Source organism: Pseudochaenichthys georgianus, unplaced genomic scaffold (assembly GCF_902827115.2).
Source record: "Pseudochaenichthys georgianus unplaced genomic scaffold, fPseGeo1.2 scaffold_414_arrow_ctg1, whole genome shotgun sequence".
NCBI lineage: Eukaryota > Metazoa > Chordata > Actinopteri > Perciformes > Channichthyidae > Pseudochaenichthys > Pseudochaenichthys georgianus.
The window spans coordinates 1-12,066 of NW_027262979.1; the positions used below are offsets into that span (position 1 = coordinate 1).

Genomic DNA, 12,066 nt, shown 5'->3' on the forward strand with positions numbered 1-12,066 from the left:
CGACAAAATGGCGATCGGAGCATCCCTAGCTATAATAAATAAACCTATTATTATTATTATTATTATTATTATATCATAAGACCCCCTGCTGCAGCTGATGATGTGTTGCTGCCTAGCGCCATGTCCCACCTTTGAGGCGTCCAGAGGCGGCCTTCCAGTTGACGGTGCCCTCGTGCAGCAGCCTCCTCCGGGTGTCAGCCAGGTCCTCCCTGCGAAACACTCGGTCATCTTTGATCTTCCCCAGCGCCTTCGGCTCCATCTTGTTGTGGATGTCTTGCAGGCGAGAGCTCTTCTCGTGGACATTAACCAGCGTGTCCACCTGAACGATGGTGTCTTTGATCAGACCCAGGGCCCGGGTCAGCTCCTCGTGCTCCTCCGTTCCCGCTGAGACGGGGGGAGAAAAGTACCGTTGTTATACACAGCAACATGACATTATAATGATCGTTCCTCGCTAAATAAAGAGGTGCACTATTATTAATCGTGGTGCAGGGCTGACGTATTTGTGTCGGCCGTAAGTTAGCATCGCAGGGGCGCCCCCTACAGGCAGAGTTTGAATGATTGCAGAAAATAAGCTCTAGTGCAGGGGTGTCAAACTCAAGGCCCGGGGTCAAATCCGGCCCGCGACTTCATTTTATGTGGCCCCACAAGAGCTTGCAAAGAACGTTACAGGCTGATTTACAGAAGCACACAAACTACATGTCCCACAATGCATCTCTCATTTGACTTTTTTCTCAGAATTAGACTTTTATTTCAAGATTTCACTTTTTTCTTTTTAAATCATTTTGTGACATGCTCACTGAAGAGACTTGCAATTATTTTCCCTAGACTTCTGCTTTCAGACGTAGTTAATTATGAAGTTATTACCCTGTCCGATAATAATCCAATGCAGAGGCAATAACATTATTTTATCATATTTATTTATGCATTTTTATATAGTCTTAAAGTTACAAGCGGCCCTTTAAGTGCAACCATAATGCTGATGTGGCCCGTGGTGAAATTGAGTTTGACACCCCTGCTCTAGTGGAAACAAATGTTTATGATACCGAGATGTTTATTGACACGGTCACATGACTTCACCACCGCTAAGCTAAAAGCGGCTAATGTTGGGCGTGATGACGTTTAGTCGTCTCATTTATGGCGCGTTTCCACTGCAGCGGGTCGCTCGCTTTAAGCGTGCGGGGCCCGTTTTGGTTGCGTTTCCACTTGGCCTAGTTTTGGCCCGGGGCTACTTCTTCACCTTTTTTCTGGCCCGACTAAATCGTGGTTCTAGAGCCAGGAACAACCAGGCTGAGTCGGGCTGAGTATGCTAAACTAGCGAGAGAATCGCTGGCAAGGGGGCTACAACTACAACAAGATGAACATATTTGACCGTGATTTAATTGTAATACACGTTTCAAAGTGATGCCGAAGTAACAACATACTGATACCGGTTAGTGAAAACCATGAATTAATGCTTTGACAAGTCTGCAGACAGACGGCAGGCGAAAAACCTTTTAAAATGCGTGCTTTCTAAATGTAGCTCGGCTAAGCTAACGCAGTATATGCTCCGGGGTATTAACCGATGTATTTTAGGGTGGAGAATAAAACAACTAAATATGTTCAGCTTGGGTTAACCACAGACCTTATTTCAGGAATCTAACCAAAATAAAAAAATTAAAAAATGCTGACTCATCACTGAGGTATCGGACTCGTTCCTGCACCTCTCTTTTGTGTTTTATAGATTAAAGTAAACATGTAAAAATCCGCACCTTCCGTGTTGAGGATAATGCGCTCCACTAGTACCGGGTACTTCATGATGCGCTGCGTCACCAACAGGATGCACTCGGACACTCCTAACCTCCGCACGATGGACAGGTTGTTGACTTTCTGGAAATGAAATAACTCGATTAGACATTTCGTGGATGTAATACACTTCGCTCCAGATGTACTGGGGATTTCCTCTCTTACCCGAATGACGTTTTGGAACTTTTTGTTGTTGTGCAGCTGTTCTTTGTAGTAGCTGACAGCCTCGGTGTGGTGACTGCAGAAGTCTCCATAGCTCTCCTTCATCCTCCCCCCCACCTCACCTGAGAACTGGAGGATAGAGGAAACGTGACCAATCACCAAAGTGTTATTTAAACACATAATTAACCTTTAACAAATGCTGTGCTTCCTACGATTTAAAAAAAGTGACAAAAGCCAGCTAAATGTCACGTGTTGTGAGCTCTCCATGGACATCGTCTCCTCCATACCTGTGTGATCAGGATGTCGGCCACCCTGTTGATGGAGTAGTTCCTCTCGTTGGGCGAAGTGAGGTTCTCTCGCCGCCGCTCTTTGAGGCGAGACAGGAAGTGTGTGTGAAGCTCGAGGAGGTTCTCCAGGCGGGGGAACAGACAGTCCAGCTTCCCGGGGTCCATCTGCAGGTTCTCCTTCAGCTCCCGGACGTACACGCGCAGCATGATCTTCAGCGTCCGCACGTGGTGCATCTCCGTCTGCATCAGCTCTGCACCAGGACACAAAGTCGTTATATATTATACGTTTATCTTCTGCCGTGTGTGGCGGCCCCTAGGCCTTAGACTCAAGTCCCTGGTTAGCCAATCAGGAGAGAGTTGCTTGGCTCTACTGGACCTTGGTTTGTTTGTCTTTGCTTTAAACACTGATACATGTTCACACACATTACTGATTAACTGACTTCATAATTAACTTAGTTTCTTTAAATAAATACACTTTAATTAGATATGAATGATGTGTGGTCTCCTTCCTTTGTCCGTCCTTGAGCCAGGGCGTGACACGTGTTCAGCACATACATGTATAACGCGTGGCAATGATATGGATCGACTGAAAACAGTTCCTTTGCCATCTTAACTTTTCATAACCTATTTTCTATAACCTCTTATGTTAGGGGTGTCACAATATAACAGTCTTGACAATAACGGTTATATTTAAATCACATCATGTTAATAATACACATTCAAATATTCTCTTATAAATCCATGGCTTAGAATACATTTAGTTTCTCTCTAACTCTCCCGCCCGAACACACACATGCTTATCAAACACATGCTTATTTTTATTTTCTATAATTATTGCATTGATTTTATTTTTCTTTAAATGTGAAAATCTGAAATGGTGACTGCTCGATTGTGCATTACCCTGGCTTAAGTCATTTCTCATCATTTCACTCCACCATATCAACGTTCACAGGTCTCGTACAAAATCAGGTACAGGTGCAGGGGCGGGCCGGGCCGGGCATCTCCACCGGCCCACTTTGGTACCACTAGTAGATTATCAAATGGGGGGGGGGGGTGCTAGTGACTTATCCGACCGGCCCACATCGTCACTTACCGTATATCACATCCTGTCTCTTCACCATTTGTTTGGGGTGCTTCTTCACAAAAGGCTGGTCCACTGCCGAACTCCACGACTCGGCCTCCAGGTCCTGAGCATCTGACTCCAGATCAGCCCGCACGGCTGCATAGTGAGCATCTGAGGAGAGGAGCATCAACAGTTACAATACAGACGAAAACCTTTCAATTAACCCCTACATGGCGGGAAGTCATCGCAGTTCTGATGTAAAGATCTCGTCTCCTCTAAAAGACAAGTCCTTCGATGACTGTACCAGACTTTTCTACATTTTGATTCATAAGTGAGGAACAGTGATATCTAGAGACTCTCTTAAGTCTCCAATTACTACGTGTGAAGGATCAAAGTTCAAGACGTTCAGTGCTGACGTCTCGTGGCACGCCTGAAAATGATACATGAAGATAGTGAAAGACGCAATATACCGTAAAGGAGAGAGGAAATAGGAATCTACATGCTGCTGCATATCTAATGTGAAGCGTGTGTCTGACAAAACAATAACGGTTAAACCGGGCGGCCGGGAGGAAGACGATGGTGCCGCAGCAGCGTTAGTCTGTCTCCGTCTCCCACACACTACAACTTAATGAGAGGGTGAGGTCATCCCTGACTCCACAACACACACTCCTCACACACTCCTCCCTGGATTCCCTGAAGACAAACTACTATTAGTACTCAGCCAAACTAAATAAAAGCACCATAACACCTCCCTTATGGCTGACTAAAGGGAAATGGAATGATTTGTTTTTTACTTGAGGTGTAGTACATTAAATGTTTAACTAAGAGGTTACAGAAGAAGCTGCAGTGTAGATAGGGAGGGTTTTCACAGCTTAATTGCCACCGTTTTCAAAGTCAAATGGTGGCAAAGAAAGCATGATATCTGATGACTGTTTATTCATCGTCTTTCAGTACCACCCAAAAACAGAGAACAGCACGGCCTACGTTTCAAGCCCAATCACCGAGCTACTTTACCAGAGAAAGCATTATTAAAGCAGGTTATATTTGAAACAGTGAATCCAATACAATCCACTTTATTTCTATAGCACATCACAACATTATAATAAAATATAATATCACAATAATAGATAAAAGGCACACATAAGAAAAGATAAAAGGCACATAAGAATTAATACAAGGTACATAAGGCTATGGACAGACAATAAAAGCATAGCAATCGATACAACATCTATAGCTCAGACTGACTCGAAAGCGAGGGAAAAGAGGTGGGTCTTTAGGCGAGACTTAAAAGTTTGGCGGGTGGGCGACAATTTGACATGGGGGGGGGGGGCAGGTCGGTACAGAGCCTGGGGGCTACGGCTGAGAAGGCTCGGTCTCCCCTGGTCTTTCTCTTGGTTTTAGGGACGACCAGCCGCAGCCGACCTCAAAGCCCTTGAGGGGGTGTGCACATGTAGGAGGTCGGAGAGGTACTGAGGGGCCAGCCCATTGAGCGATTTAAACTGAACTCTAAAATGGACAGGAAGCCAGAATTGGGGGGGGATGTGCTCATGCTTGCGTGTAAACTACAAAGTTGTCTTAGATTGGCTTTGGGTTGTGATTCAAACTAATCAGTTGTTTTCATCTCAGTCTACTAAGTCTAAGACATTTTAGGTGAATTCATAATTGTTCAAGCTGAGGGATTGTTTCCAGGAAATGTATAAACAAGCCTCTGGTAAACACAACCTTTAATGCGGTGCTTTTTACATGATAATTAAACAGATTTGTCAATTAAGCCAATTTGCCCGCAAAATAATACATGTGGGGGGCGCAGTGGGTTGTGCGTTGGTGTTGGGGTCAGGGGGTCACAGGTTCAAACCCCACTGCAGTCAGCATGTCGTTGTGTCCCTGAGACCCTTCACCCGTCGCTTTGGATAAAAGCGACTTACATGTGACGTGTCATGTCATGTAATTGTATATAGGGCTTTTCTACGTTCCTTAAGATAGTTTCACACGGGCATAAAACAAACATCCATACAGAACAACAACAACCCTACACACAGCGAGCATGTCTCTAATCCAGGACAGCCTTAATGTCCCACCAGGTGACCATTTCAACCACGGGTTCAATCCCCCTCGTCGCTAAGTGAAACTCACCTTCGACGATGATGGACTCGGTGGTGGAGGGAGCGAGGGAAATGGCGTCTTCGTTGCAGCGTTTGGAGCGGAGAGCATCCGTCTCATCCATCTCCCCGGGGAGGGATCTGAGGGAGGACAACCACAGGTCTAAGGTGGCGCACATGCGGAGACTAACTTAAACCTACTAGCTAAGTAAATCCAACACGTGCATTCAGAGGTGCACATGACATTAAACCTGGAGACATTCATGCTACAGTCTTCTGCTCTTGTTTACACCTTCCTGCGTCTCTTTCCTCCAACATCCCCGTCCCTTCTTGCACACATCTCTAACAGCTGCAGCAGAAATCGAGTCCACTTCATAGATTGCTTTATCGGAAAAAGACCGCTTGCAAACTAAAAATACACATCTTTAGACAACATAGAGAAAATAGTATCTCAGCATCAAAGCTTCTAAAAATATCGAGCATTAACACACGGCAGGTTCTGTAAACATCTGCACAAATAAAAAGGGCTCATTCTCGCTTTTTGAACTCGAGGTGACGAGGAGTCCGGTCATTCAGGCGTTTCAAAGAAAGAGATTATTATTTTGTATTTATTCACTTTGTTTGCCCATCCATGTACTTTACTCTAAAAACACAATACTAATTGTTTGAGAGTCAGTGTAAGTTTAAAAAAACTAAGACACATAATGTATGTAGTTTTTTGTTTTTGCGAATGAAAATCCGAGCGGAGAAACAAGAAAACATAGTCTACAAAAAGAAAAATCATTATTATATGGGCTTTTAAATGAGACTACAGTTCGTACTGAATGCAAAACAGGAGAAAGGAGGGAAAGAAATGTGTACGGAAAAAAACATACCCCACAAATATATACCGTACTTTTCGGACTATAAGCCGAGACTTTTTCCCCCATTTTTTTTGTACAGCTAACGGCCACTAGGGAGCCTCCTAAATCTATGGATTTTACAGGTCAAATTAACCACCTTTAACACTATGGGCTCTATGACCGGTCCGCGCCCGCCACCTTTAAGCGGCGGGCTCCAGCAGGAAAAGCTGGAGGCCGGAAAAGAGTGAGACAGGTAGAGCGTCAAAGTAAAAGTGGAACCGAGAGACAGAACGAGAGCAAGACAGACGGACAGTTTATAGTCCGAAAAGTACGGTATATAGAATTAAATTATAACTCATATTTATAATGATAAGGGGGATTTTATGCATTAGTAAAGCCAATAATAATACTTTGATTTTAATATAGTTGATTGCAAAACGGTGATTTATCGAGGGGTCTCAAAAGACCTGTCCTCATAATGGTGTCTTAGTACTTCCCCTCCCTTTATTACATAGTAGAAAATACTCTTTGTACAAAAGATACACATCGCCTGCGCCCTAAAAGAACCTCGGTGACGGCGGTACTCACCCCGAGCTGTTGTTGTGACGGAGGCTAGCGCTGGATGCTGCTGTGGAGCTGTGGGTGTGAGTGCTGTTTCCCCACGGACTGATGGTCATGCCTGGGGTGCCGAGAGAACCCGGGTGGCCATCCAGGCCCGTTAGCTCTCTGTCCCGGTGCTTCAGCGCTGGGGGGAGGAAACGAGACACAGGTGAGCGGAGGAGACGAGAGGAAACGTCGGAGGAAGGAGTGGAGAAAGGAGTCGAGAGGAGGGAGAAATGGGAGGATGACCAGCGGAGAGGAGGAGAGGAGGCCGGGTGTTGGTTTGACTCCCGTCCGAGTCGAACCCAGTCTTTTTTCCTCTGCAGAGATCGAGGCAGGGGTCGGAGGAATCGGCAGGTGATCAGGTCGCGGTGCATCGACACTGGAACGCCGACGTGTCTCGACAGACCCCGCGATGAGGAGGAGAGGGATTTAGCAATCCTGGAGCCAACTGTGGTTTGGGCAGCGACTTTGGAAACCTCTGGCTCCATTGTGAAGGTTGCACACTTTGCAGGAGGAGCCAGGTGAGGTTAAATAGTGTACGGAGCAATAGGAGTAGATATTATTGCAAAAGCGATGTGCCTTCGTTGACGTGACCCGAGAAGAAGCCTGACTAAAGCCTGTTTTTTATATATACGCAGACGTCTTCGTTCTTTCCCTCCTCATTTTCTCGCCCCTCGTCTGCCTGACCCCCTGCACGAGCTGCTGATTGGCCAGAGGAGAGCTCAGGTGTGTCTGACAGGACTCCAGCTGTTAGGAGGGGAATAACAACTGCTCCAGGAAATTAACTTGAACTGCTGCTGCCGCTCGTGCCTCCTGCGGGATCGATCACATGCAACAGGACCGGCTCGATGGTATAACTAAAGGAGCCTTACCTGCGACGGAACAATGTATGGTAATGAATGCAAGCAAAAAGCACATGAATGTAATGTCAAAGTGTCTTCAATCCAACTCAAATGTTCTATTCTAAAAGTATCGCTTTGATACAAACTCGACTTAAGTGATTTTAATCTCATACTTTTACTAGCATGTAAAGAAATAAGCATAATGCTGTCGTGCAATACAACATCTGCACAACTTCTTTAAAGATATACAATTAGTATCTTACGGTCCGACGAAGCTGCATCCAGCTGCATAGACATTTAATCTATCATTCTTCTTCTACGGTGTATAAATGATAAAATATGACTAAATCTTATGATTGCAGGAATTGTTCCCGAGGTCATGTCAGGACCGTTGCCAACAAAGGCCAATTATCACCGTTACTTACAGTCTGTTGGAGACCGATCTCCCCATTTCCTTTTTTTTTTTAACGCAGCTGCCTTTTATGAAATCAAATAACTAATCGTATATTACTCATGTCTTACGGTCTAAACGTTTTTTTTTGTAAAGCACTTTGAATTGCCTTGTTGTTTAAATGTACTGTAAAAAAAAAAAGTCCTTGCCTTAATGCTCAGTTTGCATGGAGACACACCACAAAGACCCACAAACACACACAGCCAGTGAAAGCAAGAAAGAAGACGCTTCCCTGCTTCGTGTTAATAAGAGTTCATCTGCTTAATCCTCAGCAAACCTCCAGAGAGAGAACACAGCAGCTAAACCACCTTTCCTCTCTAATTAACGCCCTGGTCAGTGGGATCAGGTGCTGCACATCTGTACGTTCTGCTTACCAGGATTAGGAGATCCTGACGAGCCGATCCTCGGGTGAGAATCTCTCTGTGTGGAGGAAAGAAAGAAAGGCAGTCATTTCTCAAGCTTTTGTATCCTGAGTGACAGAATACAAAATGCCAAACCATTGCACCCTCTAATGGCGCATTTCCACTGCAGGGCCTCGGGCGGCTTAGTACGGCATAGTTAGGCCAGGCTCACTTTATGCTGCGTTTCCATTACAGTTTAGTAGCTGGGGCAGTAACTATAGTAACGCAGTGTAGGCGGAGCCGTGGCATCATCTTCAATGCGAACCACAAAACCAAACATCAGCCGTTAGCTGTTAGCTCTTAGCACTCAGAGCTCACACAGCTCCTCATATCTGTTCAGAAACTAGACAAAAGTTAAACAAGTACAAACCGCAGACTGTCTGTGTCATGGTGAGTACAGTCGCTGGTTTATTTATGTCTGTAGGCCGTTGTTGTGAGTGTGGACGGTCGGAGTATATACTGCGTTAGCTTAGCCTCCATTCAGAAAACACACATTTTAAAAGGGTTTTCGCCTGCCGTCTGTCTGCAGACTTGTCAAAGCATTAATTCATGGTTTTTACTAACCGGTATCAGTATGTTGTTACTTCGGCATCATTTTGAAACGTGTATTACAATTAAATCACGGTCAAATGTGTTCATCTTGTTGGAGTTGTAGCCCCCTTGCCAGCGTGTCTCTCTGACCAATCAGTCGAGAGTGTTTACGTCACTAGTTTAGCATATTCAGCCCGGTTGTTGGCTCGGTAAGAACCTCGATTTTGGAGGGCCAGAAAAAAGGTGAAAAAGCAGCCCTCAGCCGGAGCTACCCCTCGTGGAAAAGCCCGCTTAAACCGTGCTGCAGTGGAAATGCGCCTTTTATGTCTTTTCTACTGTACTGCTCGCATGGCCTTAACAAGCAGAGCCCATCGCAGGCAGTCCCATAAGAGTGGACAAATCGCTGTCTTAATAACAGTGTTGTAGTCAAGTCACCAATTCACGAGTCCAAGTCACCCTCGAGTCACCACTCTTCGAGTCCGAGTCACCCAAGGAGTGTCCAAGTCGAGTCCGAGTCATCATTACCTGTGTTCGAGTCCGAGTCCAATTCCGAGTCACTTAAGAAGAGTCCAAGTCAAGTCCGAGTCACAAGTCTTCATGTATTAATCTTTGTGGATATATGTTTTGAAATGTAGCTGCTCCTCTACATTGCTGTTATCCTGTCTATTGAACTGCTGTGAAGCGAGTTTGGCTACAATTCTTGTAATAGGTGCTATACAAATATAAAGCTTATTTCTAATATTCATATTATTATTATATATAAATAAACTATATTTAAAATGAGTTACCTTTTAGAGAAGTGATTATATTTGTATGCCAATATTTTCCTATGGTAAAGTTTTCGTTTTGCACTTTTATTTTGATAGTAATAAGATCGGGACTCTTATTTTGAAGGAACTTTTACGGGTTAAATCAGTTTACATAAAGATTTATCCCCAGAAAGCACATGGCTACTTAGCATGCAAAATGACGTCATTCTGCATGCTAAGTATGTGCTTTCGTGTTATCGGCTGAATCTTTATTTATTGATTAGATCACGTTACTCTGATGATAGTGTTCAAGACAGCCTATATGTCTGAACTCGATCCTTAGAGTAATGTGTTACGGAGCCTTCTCTTCTATATTGTTTCCACATAACGAGCATTTTGCTCTTTTCCAATGTGGAAGCAGAATGTGTGAAAGCATACAGCATGATGCGGGGTGTGTCTGTAGACATCTCTAGACTGGAACAGCGGGGCCCAGTACGTGAACTCGCCATACAGGATAGAGGACATCAGACTCCAGAGAAAATGTGCTCGAGTCCGAGTCCAAGTCGGAGCGTCAATGTACGAGTCGAGTCCGAGTCATCGTGGGGGGGGGGAATTCACGAGTCCGAGTCCAAGTCATCCTGTGCGAGAATTCACGAGTCCAAGTCCGAGTCGCGTCAATCAGTGCGCGAGTCCGAGTCACGAGTCCCGAAAATCGGCACTCAAGTCCGACTCGAGTCCGAGTCCAGGACTCGAGTACTCCATCTCTGCTTAATAATAATAATAATAATAATAATAATAATAATGGGTTCCATTTATAAAGCACTTCATATTTGATTTCAAATCCCGAAGTGCTACAAGTTAAAGGCCTTGTGTAAAGTAGCTACATGTGGAAACTTTTTTTTGCCACATAAAGGGTTAATATGCATCACCCCATGGATTGTATACGTAGAGAAAGCCGAACCAGATGAAGCATCGAAGGGTGGAGATAAGTTCAACTGAAAAGCTGAACAACAAATGATTAGGCGTGGCGAAGTATACTTTGGAGACGTGAAAACACACGAAAGAAAACGACCTGTCCGCCCTAATTCGTAAAATGCTTTATTGTCTTTTTTACTCCAAATCCTTATTGAGAGACTTGAACTCACGCTGTATTGAAAGTAGCGATTGAAACCGTCGACACATTAGGAAATTGCCACGTGAGGTAATAAATGAAGTAAGTCGGGTCATTTTCTTCTATAGAATCAGACTCCTTTTTGCAACCAGTGATATCTCACCCTGCTCGATGTGAGAGAATGCAGGTTTAAGACTGTATAGAAGTCTTTGAGAAAAATGATAATAAAATAAAATAAGAGGTACCGTACTTTTCGGACTATAAAGCGCACCTGCATATAAGCCGCAGCAGCTAAATTGTCCGTCTGTCTTGCTCTCGTTCTGTCTCTCGGTTCCACTTTTACTTTGGCGCGCTACCTGTCTCACTCTTTTCCGGCCTCCAGCTTTTCCTGCTGGAGCCCGCCGCGGACCGGTCATAGAGCCCGTAGCGTTAAAGGTGGTTAATTTTACCTGTAAAATCCATAGATTTAGGAGGTTCCCTAGTGGCCGTTAGCTGTACAAAAAAAATGGGGGGAAAAAGTCGCGGCGTATAGTGCGAAAAGTACGGTACTTTATTGATCCCAATTTGGGAATTGTTTGGTTGCAGCAGCATAAAAAAACAACAAAAGAAAACTAAGCATTGCACATAAGTAGAAATGAAAGACTAGAAATAAACCATACTAGAATTTAAGCAGCATTAAAAAGTTGAAAATATACAGTCGGCCGTGAAGATAAACAATTCTATAAACACTATTGAAGGGAAATGATCCTACTTCTGTACGATCATTTTTTGAAGACTTCTATACAATCTTTGTGTAACTCTTGGATTCACACCCTGCTGTATGTACACTGCCTGTTGTTCTGTGCTCCAGTGTCGTGTTTACCTTGTTCCTGCTGCTGCACTCACCCAGCAGAGACTTGCAGCTCTTGTGAACGTTCACAGCACAATCTGAAACAAGGAGGAGGAGGACAGGGACACAGAGTCAGTGTTGCATTAGAGTACAGAGTACACAGAGACAGCAGGGGGGGCTTCTCCGATTGGACGCACAAAATGAAACCGTAAACAAAGTGTGACGTTTCAAAAACCAATCCGACGGCTCCCTGAAGGCAGTGTTTAACCAAAGCCAATGTGCTGAAACAATGGCCTGGAGGCAAAGCGTCTTCC

The 12,066-nt window shown here is 44.5% G+C and overlaps 1 protein-coding gene across 1 annotated transcript in view; it reads right to left on the reverse strand.

Annotated features, from left to right (window-relative positions):
- Positions 1-129: 129 nt before the first annotated feature.
- arhgef18b (rho/rac guanine nucleotide exchange factor (GEF) 18b) overlaps positions 130-12,066 on the reverse strand; it is a gene marked incomplete at its 3' end in the record, with an annotated part of 44,463 nt that continues 32,526 nt past the window's right edge. Inside the window, exons 11-19 of the mRNA XM_034078340.1 lie at positions 11,786-11,850; positions 8,506-8,551; positions 6,824-6,980; positions 5,428-5,534; positions 3,325-3,465; positions 2,232-2,482; positions 1,948-2,073; positions 1,749-1,866; positions 130-384 (exon numbers count right to left, since the gene is read on the reverse strand). Of these exons, the coding sequence (XP_033934231.1) occupies positions 130-384; positions 1,749-1,866; positions 1,948-2,073; positions 2,232-2,482; positions 3,325-3,465; positions 5,428-5,534; positions 6,824-6,980; positions 8,506-8,551; positions 11,786-11,850 (1,266 nt within the window). The remainder of the gene's footprint in view (positions 385-1,748; positions 1,867-1,947; positions 2,074-2,231; positions 2,483-3,324; positions 3,466-5,427; positions 5,535-6,823; positions 6,981-8,505; positions 8,552-11,785; positions 11,851-12,066) is intronic.